General features: G+C 42.0%; 1 protein-coding gene across 1 annotated transcript in view; it reads right to left on the reverse strand.

The window, feature by feature from the left end:
* uimc1 (ubiquitin interaction motif containing 1) overlaps positions 1-25000 on the reverse strand; it is a 39527-nt gene that overhangs the window by 7612 nt on the left and 6915 nt on the right. Inside the window, exons 7-19 of the mRNA XM_034177695.1 lie at positions 19383-19549; positions 17705-18263; positions 17508-17605; positions 17081-17144; positions 16231-16346; positions 15102-15184; positions 13992-14247; positions 7904-8008; positions 7751-7806; positions 7437-7576; positions 7185-7258; positions 5862-5952; positions 5359-5673 (exon numbers count right to left, since the gene is read on the reverse strand). Coding sequence (XP_034033586.1) covers positions 5359-5673; positions 5862-5952; positions 7185-7258; positions 7437-7576; positions 7751-7806; positions 7904-8008; positions 13992-14247; positions 15102-15184; positions 16231-16346; positions 17081-17144; positions 17508-17605; positions 17705-18263; positions 19383-19549 — 2124 coding nt within the window. The remainder of the gene's footprint in view (positions 1-5358; positions 5674-5861; positions 5953-7184; positions 7259-7436; positions 7577-7750; positions 7807-7903; positions 8009-13991; positions 14248-15101; positions 15185-16230; positions 16347-17080; positions 17145-17507; positions 17606-17704; positions 18264-19382; positions 19550-25000) is intronic.

The following is a 25000-nucleotide window of genomic DNA, read 5'->3' on the forward strand; positions in this document are numbered from 1 at the left end:
CGGAACCGTCACACGACAGTCCCGCATCACCACAGCGTTCACTTTGGAAATGATCCGGTCATTTCAGCATGTTGATTGCCGCCCGGAGCGTGGCTCGCTCTCCACCGTTGTGCAGCCATCTTTAAACCGGTTGTACCGCTCCTTAATCTGTGTGATGCCCATAGGATCGTCACCGAAAGCCGTCTGAATAATCCGAATGGTTTCCACCTGGCTGTCGCCCAGTTTCTGGCAAAATTTGATGCGGCACTGCTCCAGTCGTTCCGTCTTTCCTTGGAATGAAAAAACGCAGAGCGCACAGCACACCTCCCACACAAATCAATCAATTCAATTTTTTTTTTTAATATAGCGCCAAATCACAACAAACAGTTGCCCCAAGGTGCCTTATATTGTAAGGCAAGGCCATACAATAATTATGTAAAACCCCAACGGTCAAAACGACCCCCTGTGAGCAAGCACTTGGCTACAGTGGGAAGGAAAAACTCCCTTTTAACAGGAAGAAACCTCCAGCAGAACCAGGCTCAGGGAGGGGCAGTCTTCTGCTGGGACTGGTTGGGGCTGAGGGAGAGAACCAGGAAAAAGACATGCTGTGGAGGGGAGCAGAGATCGATCACTAATGATTAAATGCAGAGTGGTGCATACAGAGCAAAAAGAGAAAGAAACAGTGCATCATGGGAACCCCCCAGCAGTCTACGTCTATAGCAGCATAACTAAGGGATGGTTCAGGGTCACCTGATCCAGCCCTAACTATAAGCTTTAGCAAAAAGGAAAGTTTTAAGCCTAATCTTAAAAGTAGAGAGGGTGTCTGTCTCCCTGATCTGAATTGGGAGCTGGTTCCACAGGAGAGGAGCCTGAAAGCTGAAGGCTCTGCCTCCCATTCTACTCTTACAAACCCTAGGAACTACAAGTAAGCCTGCAGTCTGAAAGCGAGGCGCTCTATTGGGGTGATATGGTACTACGAGGTCCCTAAGATAAGATGGGACCTGATTATTCAAAACCTTATAAGTAAGAAGAAGAATTTTAAATTCTATTCTAGAATTAACAGGAAGCCAATGAAGAGAGGCCAATATGGGTGAGATATGCTCTCTCCTTCTAGTCCCCGCTAGTACTATAGCTGCAGCATTTTGAATTAACTGAAGGCTTTTTAGGGAACTTTTAGGACAACCTGATAATAATGAATTACAATAGTCCAGCCTAGAGGAAATAAATGCATGAATTAGTTTTTCAGCATCACTCCGAGACAAGACCTTTCTAATTTTAGAGATATTGCGTAAATGCAAAAAAGCAGTCCTACATATTTGTTTAATATGCGCTTTGAATGACATATCCTGATCAAAAATGACTCCAAGATTTCTCACAGTATTACTAGAGGTCAGGGTAATGCCATCCAGAGTAAGGATCTGGTTAGACACCATGTTTCTAAGATTTGTGGGGCCAAGTACAATAACTTCAGTTTTATCTGAGTTTAAAAGCAGGAAATTAGAGGTCATCCATGTCTTTATGTCTGTAAGACAATCCTGCAGTTTAACTAATTGGTGTGTGTCCTCTGGCTTCATGGATAGATAAAGCTGGGTATCATCTGCGTAACAATGAAAATTTAAGCAATACCGTCTAATAATACTGCCTAAGGGAAGCATGTATAAAGTGAATAAAATTGGTCCTAGCACAGAACCTTGTGGAACTCCATAATTAACTTTAGTCTGTGAAGAAGATTCCCCATTTACATGAACAAATTGTAATCTATTAGACAAATATGATTCAAACCACCGCAGCGCAGTGCCTTTAATACCTATGGCATGCTCTAATCTCTGTAATAAAATTTTATGGTCAACAGTATCAAAAGCAGCACTGAGGTCCAACAGAACAAGCACAGAGATGAGTCCACTGTCCGAGGCCATAAGAAGATCATTTGTAACCTTCACTAATGCTGTTTCTGTACTATGATGAATTCTAAAACCTGACTGAAACTCTTCAAATAGACCATTCCTCTGCAGATGATCAGTTAGCTGTTTTACAACTACCCTTTCAAGAATTTTTGAGAGAAAAGGAAGGTTGGAGATTGGCCTATAATTAGCTAAGATAGCTGGGTCAAGTGATGGCTTTTTAAGTAATGGTTTAATTACTGCCACCTTAAAAGTCTGTGGTACATAGCCAACTAACAAAGATAGATTGATCATATTTAAGATCGAAGCATTAAATAATGGTAGGGCTTCCTTGAGCAGCCTGGTAGGAATGGGGTCTAATAAACATGTTGATGGTTTGGATGAAGTAACTAATGAAAACAACTCAGACAGAACAATCGGAGAGAAAGAGTCTAACCAAATACCAGCATCACTGAAAGCAGCCAAAGATAACGATACCTCTTTGGGATGGTTATGAGTAATTTTTTCTCTAATAGTTAAAATTTTGTTAGCAAAGAAAGTCATGAAGTCATTACTAGTTAAAGTTAATGGAATACTCAGCTCAATAGAGCTCTGACTCTTTGTCAGCCTGGCTACAGTGCTGAAAAGAAACCTGGGGTTGTTCTTGTTTTCTTCAATTAGTGATGAGTAGAAAGATGTCCTAGCTTTAGGGAGGGCTTTTTTATAGAGCAACAGACTCTTTTTCCAGGCTAAGTGAAGATCTTCTAAATTAGTGAGACGCCATTTCCTCTCCAACTTACGGGTTATCTGCTTTAAGCTACGAGTTTGTGAGTTATACCACGGAGTCAGGCACTTCTGATTTAAAGCTCTCTTTTTCAGAGGAGCTACAGCATCCAAAGTTGTCTTCAATGAGGATGTAAAACTATTGACGAGATACTCTATCTCACTTACAGAGTTTAGGTAGCTACTCTGCACTGTGTTGTTATATGGCACTAGAGAACATAAAGAAGGAATCATATCCTTAAACCTAGTTACAGCGCTTTCTGAAAGACTTATAGTGTAATGAAACTTATTCCCCACTGCTGGGTAGTCCATCAGAGTAAATGCAAATGTTATTAAGAAATGATCACACAGAAGGGAGTTTTCAGGGAATACTGTTAAGTCTTCTATTTCCATACCATAAGTCAGAACAAGATCTAAGATATGATTAAAGTGGTGGGTGGACTCATTTACATTTTGAGCAAAGCCAATAGAGTCTAATAATAGATTAAATGCAGTGTTGAGGCTGTCATTCTCAGCATCTGTGTGGATGTTAAAATCGCCCACTATAATTATCTTATCTGAGCTAAGCACTAAGTCAGACAAAAGGTCTGAAAATTCACAGAGAAACTCACAGTAACGACCAGGTGGACGATAGATAATAACAAATAAAACTGGTTTTTGGGACTTCCAATTTGGATGGACAAGACTAAGAGTCAAGCTTTCAAATGAAATAAAGCTCTGTCTGGGTTTTTGATTAATTAATAAGCTGGAATGGAAGATTGCTGCTAATCCTCCACCCCGGCCCGTGCTACAAGCATTCTGACAGTTAGTGTGACTCGGGGGTGTTGACTCATTTAAACTAACATATTCATCCTGCTGTAACCAGGTTTCTGTAAGGCAGAATAAATCAATATGTTGATCAATTATTATATCATTTACCAACAGGGACTTAGAAAAGAGAGACCTAATGTTTAATAGACCACATTTAACTGTTTTAGTCTGTGGTGCAGTTGAAGGTGCTATATTATTTTTTCTTTTTGAATTTTTATGCTTAAATAGATTTTTGCTGGTTATTGGTGGTCTGGGAGCAGACACCATCTCTACGGGGATGGGGTAATGAGGGGATGGCAGGGGGAGAGAAGCTGCAGAGAGGTGTGTAAGACTACAACTCTGCTTCCTGGTCCCAACCCTGGATAGTCACGGTTTGGAGGATTTAAGAAAATTGGCCAGATTTCTAGAAATGAGAGCTGCTCCATCCAAAGTGGGATGGATGCCGTCTCTCCTAACAAGACCAGGTTTTCCCCAGAAGCTTTGCCAATTATCTATGAAGCCCACCTCATTTTTTGGACACCACTCAGACAGCCAGCAATTCAAGGAGAACATGCGGCTAAACATGTCACTCCCGGTCCGATTGGGGAGGGGCCCAGAGAAAACTACAGAGTCCGACATTGTTTTTGCAAAGTTACACACCGATTTAATGTTAATTTTAGTGACCTCCGATTGGCGTAACCGGGTGTCATTACTGCCGACGTGAATTACAATCTTACCAAATTTACGCTTAGCCTTAGCCAGCAGTTTCAAATTTCCTTCAATGTCGCCTGCTCTGGCCCCCGGAAGACTATTGACTATGGTTGCTGGTGTCGCTAACTTCACATTTCTCAAAACAGAGTCGCCAATAACCAGAGTTTGATCCTCGGCGGGTGTGTCGTCGAGTGGGGAAAAACGGTTAGAAATGTGAACGGGTTGGCGGTGTACACGGGGCTTCTGTTTAGAACTACGCTTCCTCCTCACAGTCACCCAGTCGGCCTGCTTTCCCGGCTGCTCGGGATCTGCCAGAGGGGAACTAACGGCGGCTAAGCTACCTTGGTCCGCACCGACTACAGGGGCCTGGCTAGCTGTAGAATTTTCCACGGTGCGGAGCCGAGTCTCCAATTCGCCCAGCCTGGCCTCCAAAGCTATGAATAAGCTACACTTATTACAAGTACCGTTACTGCTAAAGGAGGCCGAGGAATAACTAAACATTTCACACCCAGAGCAGAAAAGTGCGGGAGAGACAGGAGAAGCCGCCATGCTAAATCGGCTAAGAGTTAGTAGCTGCGCTAAGCTAGCGGATTCCTAAAAACACGCAAAGTGAATAATGTGTAAATAATTTAGAGGTGATTCAGCAGAAGGAGTGCTTTAGTTAAGGCACGTGAAGATTACACTGGGAAACAAATCGTAATCTAGATAACTAGATCAATCTAACTGCGCAGATTAAACAGCTAACAGATACAGCAAACACCGCTGTGCTCCGGAACAGGAAGTGATACAATACCGCAGTGAGAGCCAACCACCAGTAGAGGCAAGTTTGGATATGACAGGAAGGCTGCTTACAAGGAACTGACGCAATCGACAGGCGTGAAAAAATTCACGCATGCGCACGAAGGTTCAAGGTTGGCTCATGCAACCACACGTGATTCAAATCCATCAGGTTTTTGAAAAAAATAAAAAGGTCCGATACTTTTCTAACAGACCTCGTATTTTCATGTTTTTCTTCTTAACAAGCAGCAGTGGCCTTCTTGGCCTCCAGGCCTTGGCGTCTGCCACACCCTGGCCTTGGCGGCAGACTGTTATATTTGCAAAACGTATTTATTTTTATGTGGTGCTAGCATTCACTGTTTTGTTGTTAAACTAGATTTAATAGACTCATTTATCCATCTATTTCTTTAAATAAGAATTTTACATATAGAAATAATACAGTTTTGGTCACCTTGGAAACAGTCGGGCCCTGGCCTGGTCTCGGTGGTGGTGGAGGCCGCCTCCCCATCGCAGTAGGCGGCGTGCAGCTCAATCTGTGTGAAGCGGAAGGACTTCTGACAGATGGGGCAGTCTACAACAGGTTCTGGACTCTGAGGGGCAGCAGTTATTTCGACCTCCGGAGATGCCGACCTTTGACCTCCACCGTCCTTCAGCTCTTGTACCCCTAGATCCCTTCCTTCCTCCTTTGCCTCCTCCCCTCTCACAGAGCTGTCCACAGCAACATTTTCCTCTGGCTCTCTGCCTGCCACACCTGCTGGAAATCAACACTTTAAACATTCTCACAGCAATGCAAACTGCAACCTCACCACTAGATGTCACTGAATCCTACACACTGTAGCTTTAAGTCCAATAATGCTTCATAAATGCTTCAATAAAACTTCATATTTCCAAATCGTCTTCACATTAGCGGGACTTTCTGTTGTCTTCGTTAAGGTTACCTACCGTCCACCTCCATGTCCTCCTGTGGCGCCTCCTTGTGGCCTGCAGAGTCTCCGCTGAGGATCTGAGGCAGTTCTGGGCTCTCAGGTTGGATCTGTGGAGAAATCAGCCACAGCTGTTTCTCACAGGTGATGCAGCACTTCACAACTTTAAAGTTCTGTTTTGACCTACAAATGTACATAATGTTGACGTGAAGGGGGCGTGGCTTTGCTCTGTTGATGGAGAGACGATGGCTCAGTGTACAAGCAATTAAGTCAATTATCGCGGCTGTGTTCGGGCTGGTGGTGGGTGGACCTGAGGAGAGTTCTGGTCCTGAGAGACCTGACTCAGCGTGTGATCAAACACAGATGGGAGGAGATCTCAGATAACCGCTTCATTTTTTTTTTTTACCTACTGGATTTTTAAGAATTACTTCTTTTTACTCGGGCAGCACAGTGGTTTAGTGGTTACTACTGTTGCCTCACAGCAAGAAGGTCATGGGTTTGATTCCATCTATGTCCTTTCTGTGTATAGTTTGCCTGTTCTCCCCGTGTTTGTGTGGGTTCCCCCCGGGTGCTCTGGCTTCCTCCTACATCCAAAGACATGCAGTTTAGGTGGACTGGAAGCTTTAAATTGTCCGTAGGTGTGAATGTGTTTGTTTGTCTGTATGTGGCCCTACGACAGACTGGTGTCCTGTCCAGGGTGAACCCTCCTCACCCTAAGACTGCTAGGATAGGCTCCAGCCCCCCTTCCCCGTGACCCTTGACTGGAGTAAGCTGCTGAAGACGTGTGAGTTCTTTTTACCGTCTCTATTTGCAGGCGTTTCTAATCTTATGAACAGCAGGGGGCACTAAAGTAAGGCTTACTGAACTAGGCCTGAAACACAGATGGTTATTGAAATACATGTATCAATATGATGCTCTAAATTAAACCTAACACAGTAGTACGGCATCGTTATCCTTTAACTCAGGGGTAGGCAACCTGTTCCAGAAAGAGCCATGAGGGTGCAGGTTTTCTTTGCAGCCACTGACTCCACCAGGTGATTTCACTGATTAACTGATTCCATCTGCTCAAAGTGATATTAATCAGTAAAATCACCTGGTGGAGTCAGTGGCTGCAAAGAAAACCTGCACCCTCACGGCTCTTTCTGGAACAGGTTGCCTACCCCTGCTTTAACTGATACTGTCCTTTAACTGATATTGTCCATTAACTGATTTTTAACTGATACTGGGTTTTTTTTTTAGCTGATATACTTCGGTGTTGATGAATTTTGTTGTGCTGCGAGTCAACATTATTATATTTGACATAAATTCTTAGAAACATTGTAATGCAGGAACACGCTCAGACCTCTTCACCGGCGTCGGCGGCCACAGTCAGCTCTGGCGTGCTGTCGCCATCTTTCTCACTCAGCTGTGGTGTCTCTGTTGTAAAAAAAACAATCAAAAACAAAAGGAGAGAAATACAGTGAAATAACCCCCACCTCCCCCCAATTTGGTAGAACCTGTGTTTTACTTGTTTACTTTGTAAAGCGCTCTGAGCGTGTGATGCAGATGGAAAAGCGCTATATAAATGCAGCCCATTTACCATTTACTTAAGTACCTGGACAGACGTCACAGTCATCGGTATCCTGTCCTCGCTGCTCCTCCTCTTCTTTGTATCCGTCCTTTTCCTCCTCTGGTTCAGGCGGCGGCGCAGCAGCTGCTTCAGTCGGTTTTTTACCCCTCAGCCTGAGGCCCTGCCTGGGTCCACACAAAACGTTCCGCTCAGGTCAAACGCACCAAAACAACAACAATGTTCTGTCACTGAAGTATGACGGTTACTCCACAGAACATAAGTCAAAGTTTGTCACAGAGTGGCGATGTTTGTCAGAGGTGGACATGAAGCTATGCTGGTGACAGTTTCTCCTGTTTTACCTTCTAGAAATCTGCTGTGGCGGCGATTCACCAGGTGAGTGAGGTGACGGGAATTTCTGCAGAAAAAAAAAAAAAAAAAATTAAAAGGTGATTCTTACATGACAAGTGGCTGCAGCATTGTTAAATGTGCACACAGCATGAGGACATACGTACCTCAGCCCGGGGGAGGACGGGCTCCCCCCACTCAGCCTTCTTCAGCAGAGAGCGCCGAGCCCATTTCACGCTCTTCTCGTACACCTCCAACTGAGCTACAATCACCTGACCGGAGAGAAGAAAATACAGTTAAACAAAGGTAAATAAATTCTTAGATTCCCTCCAATGCACAGACACAAGGTCAGCAGCACGCCGCGGTTTGGGTGAGGGAGGAGTTAAAATGTGTGCTTTTTCTGGGGGGAGGATGCGAGATGGGCAACTGAAGGACGACCCTCCATCTGCATTGTCCCAGTCCATCCAGCTGGAAGTGGAGACCAGCAGCCTTCACTGGGGAAGTAACCAGTGATGGACTGGTGTCCCGTGCAGGGAGTCAAAGACTATGGGACCAAAGGTCCCAGGACCTGAACTTGCCCTACACCGATCAGCCGTGGTGTGATGTACTCATTACATTAAATGTTTCACAACTGTACATTCCGCCTGTCAGGAGAAGCTCTGTCCTTCCGGCAAATTTTCATATCTTAAAACCCCACAACAGAAACACTCTCAAATCAAAATGTTTATACATTACTACTGGGAGGCCAAAGATCTGTGTGCCCCCCCCAATCATACATTTCTGACATTTCTAAATTCCTTCTTTTTTTTTTTTACTGAAATTTTTTGTTTCAAGTAGGAATTGTATCGGAAGCCCTGAAATTCTCACACTGCCCACTAGATGGTGGCAAAATCTGGTCAAACGTGTGTCAAGGTCTCAAATGTTTATTCATTTGAAATTAAATTTTAGCAAAAATAGGACAGGCTGACAGACAAAAATCAACTTAGTTGTGTCCATTGCTCTTATGGGCAGCTTGCTTGTATATCTGCTTGTCTCTACTGGTGGTTGGCTCTCACTGCGGTATTGTATCACTTCCTGTTCCGGAGCACAGCGGTGTTTTTCTGTATCTGTTAGCTGTTTAATCTGCGCAGTTAGATTGATCTAGTTATCTAGATTACGATTTGTTTCCCAGTGTAATCTTTACGTGCCTTAACTAAAGCACTCATTCTGCTGAATCACCTCTAAATTATTTACACATTATTCACTTTGCGTGTTTTTAGGAATCCGCTAGCTTAGCGTAGCTACTAGCTCTTAGCCGATTTAGCATGGCGGCTTCTCCTGTCTCTCCCGCACTTTTCTGCTCTGGGTGTGAAATGTTTAGTTATTCCTCGGCCTCCTTTAGCAGTAATGGTACTTGTAATAAGTGTAGCTTATTCGTAGCTTTGGAGGCCAGGCTGGGCGAATTGGAGACTCGGCTCCGCACCGTGGAAAATTCTACAGCTAGCCAGGCCCCTGTAGTCGGTGCGGACCAAGGTAGCTTAGCCGCCGTTAGTTCCCCCCTGGCAGATCCCGAGCAGCCGGGAAAGCAGGCTGACTGGGTGACTGTGAGGAGGAAGCGTAGCCCTAAACAGAAGCCCCGTGTACACCGCCAACCCGTTCACATTTCTAACCGTTTTTCCCCACTCGACGACACACCCGCCGAGGATCAAACTCTGGTTATTGGCGACTCTGTTTTGAGAAATGTGAAGTTAGCGACACCAGCAACCATAGTCAATTGTCTTCCGGGGGCCAGAGCAAGCGACATTGAAGGAAATTTGAAACTGCTGGTTAAGGCTAAGCGTAAATTTGGTAAGATTGTAATTCACGTCGGCAGTAATGACACCCGGTTACGCCAATCGGAGGTCACTAAAATTAACATTAAATCGGTGTGTAACTTTGCAAAAACAATGTCGGACTCTGTAGTTTTCTCTGGGCCCCTCCCCAATCAGACCGGGAGTGACGTGTTTAGCCGCATGTTCTCCTTGAATTGCTGGCTGTCTGAGTGGTGTCCAAAAAATGAGGTGGGCTTCATAGATAATTGGCAAAGCTTCTGGGGAAAACCTGGTCTTGTTAGGAGAGACGGCATCCATCCCACTTTGGATGGAGCAGCTCTCATTTCTAGAAATCTGGCTAATTTTCTTAAATCCTCCAAACCGTGACTATCCAGGGTTGGGACCAGGAAGCAGAGTTGTAGTCTTACACACCTCTCTGCAGCTTCTCTCCCCCTGCCATCCCCTCATTACCCCATCCCCGTAGAGACGGTGCCTGCTCCCAGACTACCAATAACCAGCAAAAATCTATTTAAGCATAAAAATTCAAAAAGAAAAAATAATATAGCACCTTCTACTGCACCACAGACTAAAACAGTTAAATGTGGTCTATTAAACATTAGGTCTCTCTCTTCTAAGTCCCTGTTGGTAAATGATATAATAATTGATCAACATATTGATTTATTCTGCCTTACAGAAACCTGGTTACAGCAGGATGAATATGTTAGTTTAAATGAGTCAACACCCCCGAGTCACACTAACTGTCAGAATGCTCGTAGCACGGGCCGGGGCGGTGGATTAGCAGCAATCTTCCATTCCAGCTTATTAATTAATCAAAAACCCAGACAGAGCTTTAATTCATTTGAAAGCTTGTCTCTTAGTCTTGTCCATCCAAATTGGAAGTCCCAAAAACCAGTTTTATTTGTTATTATCTATCGTCCACCTGGTCGTTACTGTGAGTTTCTCTGTGAATTTTCAGACCTTTTGTCTGACTTAGTGCTTAGCTCAGATAAGATAATTATAGTGGGCGATTTTAACATCCACACAGATGCTGAGAATGACAGCCTCAACACTGCATTTAATCTATTATTAGACTCTATTGGCTTTGCTCAAAAAGTAAATGAGTCCACCCACCACTTTAATCATATCTTAGATCTTGTTCTGACTTATGGTATGGAAATAGAAGACTTAACAGTATTCCCTGAAAACTCCCTTCTGTCTGATCATTTTTTAATAACATTTACATTTACTCTGATGGACTACCCAGCAGTAGGGAATAAGTTTCATTACACTAGAAGTCTTTCAGAAAGCGCTGTAACTAGGTTTAAGGATATGATTCCTTCTTTATGTTCTCTAATGCCATATAACAACACAGTGCAGAGTAGCTACCTAAACTCTGTAAGGGAGATAGAGTATCTCGTCAATAGTTTTACATCCTCATTGAAGACAACTTTGGATGCTGTAGCTCCTCTGAAAAAGACAGCTTTAAATCAGAAGTGTCTGACTCCATGGTATAACTCTCAAACTCGTAGCTTAAAGCAGATAACCCGTAAGTTGGAGAGGAAATGGCGTCTCACTAATTTAGAAGATCTTCACTTAGCCTGGAAAAAGAGTCTGTTGCTCTATAAAAAAGCCCTCCGTAAAGCTAGGACATCTTTCTACTCATCACTAATTGAAGAAAATAAGAACAACCCCAGGTTTCTTTTCAGCACTGTAGCCAGGCTGACAAAGAGTCAGAGCTCTATTGAGCTGAGTATTCCATTATCTTTAACTAGTAATGAGTTCATGACTTTCTTTGCTAACAAAATTTTAACTATTAGAGAAAAAATTACTCATAACCATCCCAAAGACGTATCGTTATCTTTGGCTGCTTTCAGTGATGCCGGTATTTGGTTAGACTCTTTCTCTCCGATTGTTCTGTCTGAGTTATTTTCATTAGTTACTTCATCCAAACCATCAACATGTTTATTAGACCCCATTCCTACCAGGCTGCTCAAGGAAGCCCTACCATTATTTAATGCTTCGATCTTAAATATGATCAATCTATCTTTGTTAGTTGGCTATGTACCACAGGCTTTTAAGGTGGCAGTAATTAAACCATTACTTAAAAAGCCATCACTTGACCCAGCTATCTTAGCTAATTATAGGCCAATCTCCAACCTTCCTTTTCTCTCAAAAATTCTTGAAAGGGTAGTTGTAAAACAGCTAACTGATCATCTGCAGAGGAATGGTCTATTTGAAGAGTTTCAGTCAGGTTTTAGAATTCATCATAGTACAGAAACAGCATTAGTGAAGGTTACAAATGATCTTCTTATGGCCTCGGACAGTGGACTCATCTCTGTGCTTGTTCTGTTAGACCTCAGTGCTGCTTTTGATACTGTTGACCATAAAATTTTATTACAGAGATTAGAGCATGCCATAGGTATTAAAGGCACTGCGCTGCGGTGGTTTGAATCATATTTGTCTAATAGATTACAATTTGTTCATGTAAATGGGGAATCTTCTTCACAGACTAAAGTTAATTATGGAGTTCCACAAGGTTCTGTTCTAGGACCAATTTTATTCACTTTATATATGCTTCCCTTAGGCAGTATTATTAGACGGTATTGCTTAAATTTTCATTGTTACGCAGATGATACCCAGCTTTATCTATCCATGAAGCCAGAGGACACACACCAATTAGCTAAACTGCAGGATTGTCTTACAGACATAAAGACATGGATGACCTCTAATTTCCTGCTTTTAAACTCAGATAAAACTGAAGTTATTGTTCTTGGCCCCACAAATCTTAGAAACATGGTGTCTAACCAGATCCTTACTCTGGATGGCATTACCCTGACCTCTAGTAATACTGTGAGAAATCTTGGAGTCATTTTTGATCAGGATATGTCATTCAAAGCGCATATTAAACAAATATGTAGGACTGCTTTTTTGCATTTACGCAATATCTCTAAAATCAGAAAGGTCTTGTCTCAGAGTGATGCTGAAAAACTAATTCATGCATTTATTTCCTCTAGGCTGGACTATTGTAATTCATTATTATCAGGATGTCCTAAAAGTTCCCTAAAAAGCCTTCAGTTAATTCAAAATGCTGCAGCTAGAGTGCTGACGGGGACTAGAAGGAGAGAGCATATCTCACCCATATTGGCCTCTCTTCATTGGCTTCCTGTTAATTCTAGAATAGAATTTAAAATTCTTCTTCTTACTTATAAGGTTTTGAATAATCAGGTCCCATCTTATCTTAGGGACCTCGTAGTACCATATCACCCCAATAGAGCGCTTCGCTCTCAGACTGCAGGCTTACTTGTAGTTCCTAGGGTTTGTAAGAGTAGAATGGGAGGCAGAGCCTTCAGCTTTCAGGCTCCTCTCCTGTGGAACCAGCTCCCAATTCAGATCAGGGAGACAGACACCCTCTCTACTTTTAAGATTAGGCTTAAAACTTTCCTTTTTGCTAAAGCTTATAGTTAGGGCTGGATCAGGTGACCCTGAACCATCCCTTAGTTATGCTGCTATAGACGTAGACTGCTGGGGGGTTCCCATGATGCACTGTTTCTTTCTCTTTTTGCTCTGTATGCACCACTCTGCATTTAATCATTAGTGATCGATCTCTGCTCCCCTCCACAGCATGTCTTTTTCCTGGTTCTCTCCCTCAGCCCCAACCAGTCCCAGCAGAAGACTGCCCCTCCCTGAGCCTGGTTCTGCTGGAGGTTTCTTCCTGTTAAAAGGGAGTTTTTCCTTCCCACTGTAGCCAAGTGCTTGCTCACAGGGGGTCGTTTTGACCGTTGGGGTTTTACATCATTATTGTATGGCCTTGCCTTACAATATAAAGCGCCTTGGGGCAACTGTTTGTTGTGATTTGGCGCTATATAAAAAAAAAATTGATTGATTGATTGATATCAAATTCTGAGATAATGTGAAAATGTTACCAGTTGGTGTGTTTAATATCAACCAATGCCCAATAATGAATTATACAGCATTACTGGCTGTTACGTGTCCACTGACTTTGCACTATGTGGCCTCCATCTTGTAATATCACAGTAAGTGTAAATCATTTGTCCAGTAGATGTCAGCAGTTTCTCATGAATTGTTAAGTGACTAAGTGAGTTAAGTGAGTAATGAAACATTTGGCGAAGCAAATGTCTTAAAGGAGACAAATTTGTGCTAGTCCAATTCGGACAACGGGACAGAACAGAGTCCTGTTGACCAAAAACCTTTTCTACTTGTCCAAGACAACCTAACAAGCATTAGTGTCCAAGCTTACAAATGAAACTGCTCGGGTGTAGAACTTGTTATTGTATAAACACATTGGGTTTATGAAAAAAATACAATTAATGCAGATGTCAGCTGAGCTCAGACTGAGAAATTTAATCAACCTCTCGTGTTGGGTTCCAGGTAACATATTCCAAATAATGTCTCCTGAGGCATTAAATATGATAATGAGAAAACACAACAAAGGATTCGGTCTCACCTGTGTGTAGGCATTTGGATCCAGACCCCGAGGACAAAACGGAACCCCCCAGTAGTAGTGTACGGTTGTCTGGCCAGCAGATGTCCCTGCTGCACCAACAGGTACCCAACTACTGCCTGGTTGCAGTTCCGGGTCAGGAATGCAGGTAGACGTGGAAGGCAAAGGAGGTGCGACGCGTTGGTCCGAGCCTTTCTGGTCCACAGTGATGGAGTCATTCTTTGAACTGATGACTGGATCACAGCTGTGGGGATTCAACCTGCAAGCAGAGGACGTGGCACAGTAAGCGAAGGGACCATCCCAACAGTCCTACTTCAAACTCAATAGACAAAAACAAACTTCCCACAAAATAACTTGGAGCCTAAAGATATAGAATTCATTTTTTAAGAACTGAGAAAGTCACTTCAAGAAGTAGGAAAACACCATGGAATCAAACTGGAGGTCCAGCTGGTTTAGATCAGACTCCTGCATACCTCCAGCCTCAATGAGGGACTCTGGGAATCAGATCTGGACCTCTTTGTGGTCTACTGATACCAATAAATGATGTTCGTGTGTCTCAGTTTTCTGTTTTCCTGTTATTTTCTGTCTTGTTAGAATGACCACAGCAGATGACCCCTTCACTGAGTCTGGTCTACTTCGGGTTTCTTCCTGTAAAATAAAAATGTGGGAGCTTTTCTTCACCAGGATTAGCACTCTTGTTCATAGTGAGGATTAAGGTCTAGACCAGGGGTGGGTAAGTGTGTGAGCTCCTGCCCTCAAGGTAAAGTCCTGATCATCTATCAAAATCACCCGTGAAGGTGATCTGCAGCCACCAGAAAAACTTAGGGATCCAACAGGCTGTCAGGTTTCCAATTTTAAGTAACATTTTGTGTTTACTGTTACTGTTTAATTACAGCAACATGTGGTATCACACAAAAACACCAGAAATGAGCCATTTTGAAAAGACAGAGAGAGAGAGAGAGACAGAGAAACACAAGGGTGGAGTTAGTGTGTCATCAAAGATGTGGGACAACGGAGCTGATCCTCGACTTCGCCTGAACACTGAAGAACCTCAGCAGCCTCGTTTACCAGCCTGATCTATCCAACAACAGGTGCTGTTGTTGTTGTTTGTACCTGCAGTTTGTTTTGGGGGATGCCTGACTGTTCTGATGTAAGTGTTTCTCCTCTGGGAAGACGGGACTTGGAGAGTCCACCACCTGCAAGACATGGACAATCAGTGATTTATGGATGCAGAGGGCAGATCAACTTCCTCTGGAAAACACACTGACCATGATGTGGACTAACTTACTAATTTAAAAGGTCCTGTGATTTAAATACAGAAAATAAGTCACACATTTGTTATCAATAATAAGAATTAAAATATTTATGTCAGAATTCCCCAGGAATCAAAGTACTGTATTTTCCAGAGTACAAGTCACACCTTTTTTCTGTAGTTTCAGCTCTTTAATTTGGGATTTTTGTATGTTGTTGTAGTGCACTTTTTTTAATCACTGGCATTTATTCTTTTATTACTAGAGTTTATTTTGTTTAGTGCTTTGGTTTCTGGCAAAGTCCGATATAAATAGTAATAACTATTATTATTAATAATGAATGTTGTGATTTTTCAGTATACAAGTTGCACAACCTCCAAAACTAGTAAAAAGAACAAAAGACAAAGTTACACTCTGGAAAAGCACTAAATTATATGAAATTTTTATATTTTATAATATTAAATTAAATGATTAATTAAAGAATAAATTCCAATCATAGAAAGTAGACTTTAAAACTGCACAAAAAACCCAAATAAAAGAGCTGAAAATACAGAAAAAAGATGTGATTTATAGTCTGGTGTGACTTATACTCCGTAGAATACAGTAAATATGTAGATTTTAACAGATCAACTGACTTCCTCCGAGCTGTCAGAAATGAATATTCATTCAGCTGACAGGAGTTTAACGATACATGATGACATCACTGTTCTCACTAATTACACAGAAAGTACTCTGTGGTGAATATTTTAACTTTAAAAGAAACAAATTATTCTGAAATGCAAGTTGTAATCCTTGATGATGTCCCATTATGAGTTTTCTGTAAGATGTTTGTTCTACGATGCAGTAACTGGCTTTTCTTGGCATCACAATACAAGAAAAAAGAAAAGACGATTCGATATGAGTATCGCGATTCATTGTTTCACCCCTCACTTTTTAATCTAAAGTAGAGAGTTTTTAGACACTTTATCCTTCAAGAAGAGAGGTCTTTTTACCGTTTCGTCGTCATCATCCTCGTCGGACCAGTTCAGGGTCATGTTGCTGGTTATCACCTGCCCGCCTGAATTCCAGTCTTTACCCGTTTCATTCATCTCCTCCTCTTCATTATTGTCTAAAAGCAGAAAACACAAAGAGACACGTGTGAATCAGCAACATGTGGACTCCTCTGACAGCACCCTGGAATTAGGACCAGGAGGTGGGAGTAACAAGGGTCTGAAATAAAGCTGACAGAATCTGCGTGTTCTCTCGTTGGAGAGCAAACAGTTCTGTCAGAATGTGAGACCATCAGATGCATAGAAACCACCACACAGAACACAAGATGGAAACCAGACTGACAGATCCGTTACCTCCATTCATTTATTCTAATTCATCTGTTCTCATGTCAAGAAAAAGAGGCACAGTGTCACAAATCTAAAATTCACATTAGCAGCATGTAAAGGAGGGCAGAGGTCACAGGACAGAATGTTTCACACCAACGTGCACGAAGATTCTTCTTCATTTTTGTGACAACATAATGCATCTAATTTAAAGGTGCAGCCCCTTTCAATTTTGCACAAAACTGACAAAACGTACTTCATGATGAACTCTAGTCATTATAAAGTACTTTTATTTATGTGGTATATCACAGACTTACAGTTAATGTGAGTGTTGTAAAAGTATTTATTTTGAAGGGTTCAATGGCAAATATCATACAGCAGTGAGTTTGCAGACAACTGTGTAAGTCAATGCACTGGCAAAAAAAACAAAACATCAGCAATACTTAAAAAAAAAGACACCCCCCTCAAAAAAAACAACAAGACCCCCTTCAAAAAACACAAACGGCAACAATAAAATAAATCACTGTACCTGAGGTGGCCGGCACACATCTCCTGTTACAGGAGTCATCTGGACGGAGATCAGTTTTCCGGTTCTGCATTCAAAACAACGACAACGAGACATTCAGACAACGGGTAGCCGAGGTCAAAGGTTAAGAGGGCAGCAGGTGAGTCCCAAACAGACGTTCATCTGGACACGTGCACCCTCAGCCAGAGTTTAGTCTGTGTCAAATCAGTGCAATAATGAGCAGCTAGAAATGAGACAAAAGTGACAGTGGAGTGCCCTCGGTCCATCTCAGTGTCCAAAAAGAAAAACGATGCCAGCACCGGAAGCCCCCCCCCCCCAAAAAAAAACAAGAACTGTTCTTGAGGCACCGAGGTGCTGAGGGCATGCTCTGAAGAAGCTACAGTGGACGTTTTTCCTGATATTTGACAAAACAACATTCGTTTTAACTTACCGCCTTCAGGCTCTGAAGTGGTCCATGAGACCTGGTGGGCCATCGATGTGACCTGCAGGATGAAGCCTCTTCACTTTCTGGATCTCCAACTTCTACATCTGAAGAAACGTCAGTATTGTGAACACTGACGATCTTCTGTTTCTGTCCAGTTCTGCTTGCAGAAGTGCTAGTTTGACCTTGTTTTTGGAAAACCTTACCTTTAAGAAAAGCTGGGCTGTCATGGGGATTGCAGTTCTTGGAAAATTCAGGGCTACTTGGGAATACCGGGCTTCTGATTCGACAAGCTGTGGACCCCACAGAGGAAGTCAAACTGTCCAGAGAACAGAACGTGAACCCTGAGCTCTCACAGGCTGTGTGGCAGACACCATGTTGACATAAGCAGGTATTTGGAAACCTTCTGTCTGGACTATTCCTGCCAAATGTTGGGCTTTTAATATATTCAGGACTGTGCTCCATCTCAACATCATCACCTGGATCACCCTCCGATAGAAGAGGACTATCAGGAAATGGTGTGCTTTTGGACCAAGCTTGGTTACTGGTGTGTGCAGGGCTTTTGGGAAATGTTGGGCTTTTGGGTTGAGTCTTTTGAATCAAGGTCCAACTGTCCTGAGAACATGACACAAATCCTGAGAATCTGTAGGTCTTCAGCAGATCAGGGGTCAGGCGACGTACATGAACCTCGGCTCTGCAAGACTCCTCTTGGAAGACAAGAGATTTAGGTAGTTGGGAATCATCAAGCTGGGTGGAGTTAGAGCTCTAACAGCGAGGGTAAAAAAAGAAACAACAACAACAACAAAAAAAACAGAACACGAAAATTATAAATATACATTCACAAAACACCAAGTCGACACTTCTGGAAGCCCATCAGCAGACACAGAAATCATTTTAACACAATTTTATTATGATAACAATACCGAAAATAATGTTGCCGTATGAAGGATTGCACTTATATTTATGAAGCGTGGTGGTAACCACGGACTCATTCCCCTAGTCGCACTACACCACATTTACACAACAAACAGTAAAACAATTATTAGCTTTAGATCTTAAGCAGGTCTCCCTTTGTAGATTTTTGACACCCAATTTTTGGGCACAAAACCCCCCCAATTCTATATGTGAAGAATGCTGTGACCAATCTGGAAGGTTTTAAACATGTTCAAAATAGAACACTAAGTGATTTCACTGACTGTAGAAGGTGAGTGAGGGTGCACATTGGCTGTGCATGGGGGTGTGTTTGGGGGGAGATTAGCACAGCTCTGCTCGTCGCTCAGTGGATATACAGCTGTAAGGACCTACTGTCCTCTGACCAAAAGCATGCTTCTGATTCTCCTCTGCAACACGAATCCCATGAAATGCACGCTGAGCTCTTCAACAGATGACAGCTTTGAGATGTTAACATTTTAGCTTTGTGTAATACTGTGCTAATAATCACCAGGTTAACGCAAAGAAGGCATGGAGCATTCATGTGTATTTGGCTCCATCTAGTGGACATAAGTGCTGTGTGCAAAAGTATTGGTGTCGTGCCGTGTCCGTGTGGAGTTTGCACTAACCAGCTATTGTCGGTATACAACAGTACGACACATGAATTTGGACTTCTATTGTAATAAATTTTACCCAATTTTCTCATTTTCGGAGTCAGGAAGGCAATCAGGGCCACAAATCGGCAAAGGGAGGACAGCTTAATACACAGCATCTCCTCTACACATCAAAAGGCATCTTGCAAGTAATGAACACTGACTTGATGATCAGCATCTGACTGAAAAGTCTTCTTCATATCAATGGGCCCTATTTTGATATTCGACCAAATGAGGGGGAAAAAGTGTACAATGATGTAGAAAAATTTAATTTAAAGAAAGCAAAAATCATTTTACCCACCTGCGGAGAGTCCAAAGGCACTGAGGCAGCCTCCGTTCTGTCGGGTGAAGGCTGTTTACAGAGTTTCTGGGTCTGACAGAAGTCCATCGTCTCCAGCAACCGACTGCCATCTTCCCTTTTCCGCTTTTTATTCTGGCACATATTTTCATCTTCTGTTCCCTTTGGAGCTACAAATACAAAATAACTTATTGAAGTTGAATAAATTAGAGCTAAGAGTGACACCTACAACCACCCCCCCCAAACAAAAAAATCTTATTTGTGGGGTGTGTGTGTGTGTTAATAACCAGAGATATGTGATCAAGTTGACCAAGTGATACCATTTGTCCTAGAGGACAAAACCCTAGGTGTGTACCCTGCAACATGTAGTGAGTAAATCAGGGATAAAAGTGGTGAAACAGGAAAAAAAAAAAAAAAAAAAGCTGAAACCCAAAATCCCACCCCAACCCCCCTTGAAAATGTTTGAATTCTAGAAGCTCTGAAATGCAATGTGGGGCTATCCCAGACAAACTGCAGTGAGTGCAGCATCCATTTTGGTGAGAAAAAACCCAACTTTCTTAATTCAAAATCACTCTAGTAGTATTCTGCTCTTACTTGGATGCAGCAGTTTTCTAGCTTGGCAGATAGTTCTGGAGGAAATCAATGAAGAAATGAACAAATTGAAAATACGGTTTGACTGGAAAAAAAATTGTCATTAAACTTAAACTAAAATTAAACTAAAACTAATGATATTTGTCAACTGCAGAACAAATAAGCAAGTACAAATACAGATAGATGGGGTGTAAATTGAAAAGGTTAATGAAAAAAAATTCCTTGCGGCAATAACAGATGAGAAAATCAGTTGGAAACCACACATCAAATATATACAAACCAAATTATCAAGAAGCATTTCAGTGTTAAAAAAAAAGCAAAACAAGTTCTGGCTCACAAATCACTCAGCACTTTTCTTTTGTTATGTTCAAAATAAACCTTCAAATAAATAGTTCAACAGTAAACATCCAGGAGTTACCAGGTAAGTTTCTGTAATGCATTTGACTCTTTTACATCAACAAATGCTGAGTTATTAATTATTATACTGAACACAAATACAAACAAATGTGCTGACAGGCGACAGCTTAATGCTAACTTTAACATTGAAAATGCCATAGACATGCTAATGTGTTAGCATTGCTCCCCTTTTTAATTTATAGAATACATCTATCAACTGTTTCAGAAGACCATAACAGGTAAGTTTAACATAAAAAGGTAAGTATTACCAGTGGTGGGCACAGCTAACCAAAATGTTAGCTTGGATAACAGATAATCAGCAAACTAAAAACTTATCTTTTATAAAGCTAAACCAATAAACCACCCAAAAATTTATCGGAAGCTACAGCTAAACGATAACTTCCAGTATGGTCTCTGGTACACTTACAACTACTAACAAGCTGATTTTGAGTTTTAACACCACGATCACTTCAGGTAACATCAAAGGCAACCACAGACCCAAACAATGAGTCAGCACTTCTGTCTTTGAGCGTCCTGCCCCCTGCCGGAAGCTCCTGTTTACTACATAGCTTTCAGCAGTGAAGCAGTTGAGAGGAGCAGCGAAGCTCAACTCTTCACTCAACAGCATTGTCGCCGTGAGGCGGAGGTCTTGGAAAATACAGCAGTGCTGACTTATGGATTTCATTTAGAAATAAAATTAATACCGACAAAATAACTCAATGTCAATTCTGTCATTTGTACAAACTTAAAACATAAATATCTTTTAATTTTAAATAATGCACTAATTCTGAAGTTTTGTAACAAACACAGACAGATGCCAAAGGGATCACGGGTAAAATGTGCCTCCACTAACACTGACTGGTTGACTCATTCATTCTATATAAAAACCAACATGTTAATGTGAGGTGTGTGTGTGTGTGTTTACATATACGAGGTCTGTCCATAAAGTATCGTACCTTATTATTTTTTTTTAAACTATATGGATTTGATTCATATGTTTTCACGTCAGACAAGCTTGAACCCTCGTGCGCATGCGTGAGTTTTTCCACGCCTGTCGGTGACGTCATTCGCCTGTGAGCACGCCTTGTGGAAGGAGTGGTCCCGCCCTGTCATCGGATTTTCATTGTCTGGAAATGGCGGAATGATTTGGGGTTTTTTTCCATCAGAATTTTTTCAGAAGCTGTTAGAGACTGGCACCTGGAAACCATTCGAAAAATTTATCTGGCTTTCGGTGAAAATTTTACGGCGTCACAGAGAATAAGGTCTGTTAGTACAGCTTTAAGGACCCCTTTAAGGACACTCGGCGCACCGCGCTCTGAGCTGCGACGACGTGGCACAAGCCACCGGACCATTTCTAAACGGACGGCTCTGTGGATACGAGACCGTCGTGTGCTCTTTCTCTGGTTATCACAAGAGCTGGACATCAGCCATTTTCCGGCAGATTTCACTTTTAACAAGAGATTTTGTCATGGAAAGCCGCGCAGAGGCTTCGCACGTCACGACCGATTCGCTTTGGAAGCGAGACAAAGGAACACCTCCGTTTCGGCGTGCCAGAGGACAAGGTTGGACATGCCTATCTCGGCTTTCAACGCTTACCAGTCGAGTGAGTTATAAGAGAAATTGTGGAGAGCTGGACATGTCCGAACTTGTCCTCTGGCATGCCGAAACAGAGGCGTTCTTTGTCTCGCTCAACAGCGAATCGGTCGTGACGCACAAAGCCTACGCGCGGCTTTCCATGACAAAATCTCTTGTTAAAAGTGAAATCTGCCAGAAAATGGTTGATGTCCAGCTCTTGTGATAACCAGTGAAAGTGCACACGACGGTCCAAGCTCCACACATCCATCCGTTTAGAAATAATCCGGTGGTTTGTGCCTGTCGTCGCGGCTCGGAGCGCGGCGCACCGAGCGCCATTGTGGGCCATCCTTAAAGCTGTAGTAATAGTCCTTATTCTCTGTGAAGCCCGTAAAATTTTCACCGAAAGCCAGATAAATTTTTCGAATGGTTTCCATGTACCAGTCTCTAACAGCTTCTGAAAAAATTCTGATGGAAAAAAACCCCAAATCATTCCGCCATTTCCAGACAATGAAAATCCGACGACCACTCCTTCCACAAGGCGTGCTCACAGGTGAATGACGTCACCAACAGGCGTGGAAAAACTCACGCATGCGCACAAGGGTTCAAGCTTGTCTGATGTGAAAACATATGACTCAAATCCATATAGTTTAAAAAAAAAAAAAAAGGTATGATACTTTATGGACAGACCTCGTAAATGTGCTTTTGTAAAATAAGACCTTTTTTATTTGTAAAAAAAAAAAAAAAAAAAAAAAAGGCAAAAAGTCAAGTTATTATTTTGACAACCATCTGATATAAATAGAACACTGCCATCTACTGCTGTCCAGATGCTGATACTGCCATGAACACTGAACACTGCTGGCCAGTAAATGGCAGTAGAGACCGTGAAAACTTGCCAAAACAAAATTCCAGATAATCCGTGTCTGCTACGTTTAAGATGCGTGGAATTTAATAACGCAAACTGAATTTCAGACATCTTATATATATATATATATATATATATATATATATATATATATATATATATATATATATATATATATATATATATATATATATATATATATATATATATATATATATTACACTGGAACAAAGACGACAGTGTTTGATATAAACAGGACTCTAAATATCAAACAGGAATCAATTGCAATGATTCCAATTGAAAATAATGGAGAAGCAACCTGGGCTTCTTCTGGCATTTTTTTTTTTTTATTATGTTTATTGAACATTTTAATTACACTCAACAAAAATATAAACGCAACACTTTTGGTTTTGCTCCCATTTTGTATGAGATGAACTCAAAGATCTAAAACTTTTTCCACATACACAATATCACCATTTCCCTCAAATATTGTTCACAAACCAGTCTAAATCTGTGATAGTGAGCACTTCTCCTTTGCTGAGATAATCCATCCCACCTCACAGGTGTGCCATATCAAGATGCTGATTAGACACCATGATTAGTGCACAGGTGTGCCTTAGACTGCCCACAATAAAAGGCCACTCTGAAAGGTGCAGTTTTATCACACAGCACAATGCCACAGATGTCGCAAGATTTGAGGGAGCGTGCAGTTGGCATGCTGACAGCAGGAATGTCAACCAGAGCTGTTGCTCATGTATTGAATGTTCATTTCTCTACGATAAGCCGTCTCCAAAGTCGTTTCAGAGAATTTGGCAGTACATCCAACCAGCCTCACAACCGCAGACCACGTGTAACCACACCAGCCCAGGACCTCCACATCCAGCATGTTCACCTCCAAGATCGTCTGAGACCAGCCACTCAGACAGCTGCTGAAACAATCGGTTTGCATAACCAAAGAATTTCTGCACAAACTGTCAGAAACCATCTCAGGGAAGCTCATCTGCATGCTCGTCGTCCTCATCGGTGTCTCGACCTGACTCCAGTTCGTCGTCGTAACCGACTTGAGTGTGCAAATGCTCACATTCGCTGGCGTTTGGCACGTTGGAGAGGTGTTCTCTTCACGGATGATGCGAAGGAGATGTGTTGCACTGCATGAGGCAAATGGTGGTCACACCAGATACTGACTGGTATCCCCCCCCCCAATAAAACAAAACTGCACCTTTCAGAGTGGCCTTTTATTGTGGACAGTCTAAGGCACACCTGTGCACTAATCATGGTGTCTAATCAGCATCTTGATATGGCACACCTGTGAGGTGGGATGGATTATCTCGGCAAAGGAGAAGTGCTCACTATCACAGATTTCGACTGGTTTGTGGACAATATTTGAGGGAAATGGTGATATTGTGTATGTGGAAAAAGTTTTAGATCTTTGAGTTCATCTCATACAAAATGGGAGCAAAACCAAAAGTGTTGCATTTATATTTTTGTTGAGTATATTTACACACACACACACACACACACAAAAAACAAATAGAAATAAAAAAAAAAAAAAAACAATACAGCACAGATGCAAAAACAGATAATAAAACAGGGCATGTGTGTACAGTAGTACCAGCAAAAGGAAAAAGAAAATACACAAATTTCACAAGCCAGCCCTCTAATTTTTAAGAGTATCCAGTACTTTTTCCCAAGTCTTAAAATCCTGAGATTTCCCTTTAAGCCGAAATCTTATTCTTTCTAGGTTTACAACTTCCGAAACTAACTTTTTCCAAACCTGAATGGACGGGGCTTCATCCCCCACCCATTTAACCATAATCGATTTTCGAGCCAACATCAATAAAAATTGGGTGATCTCTTTATTCCAGGCATTGAAGTCCCCTGGAATGTAGCCAAGAAGACACAGCAGTGGGCTGGGGAGGAGTGACTGTCCTATAAGAGAGCTAATTTCACCACATATCCCCCGCCAGAATGCTTCTATGAGTTTGCACTCCCAAAGACAATGAAATCTGGTCCCCGTGACTAATTTACATTTTGGGCATTTGGGTGACGTCCCAGGAGTATATTTGCTATAGATATTGGGCGATATATAAACATTTTGTAAGATATTGTATTGCATCTCCCTAAATCGATTACTTATTGAAATCCTGGAAGGTAGCAGCACAATATCCTCCCATGATTCAGAGTCTATTGTCATTTT

Source organism: Thalassophryne amazonica, chromosome 9 (genome assembly GCF_902500255.1).
Source record: "Thalassophryne amazonica chromosome 9, fThaAma1.1, whole genome shotgun sequence".
In the NCBI taxonomy this organism is placed as follows: Eukaryota; Metazoa; Chordata; class Actinopteri; order Batrachoidiformes; family Batrachoididae; genus Thalassophryne; species Thalassophryne amazonica.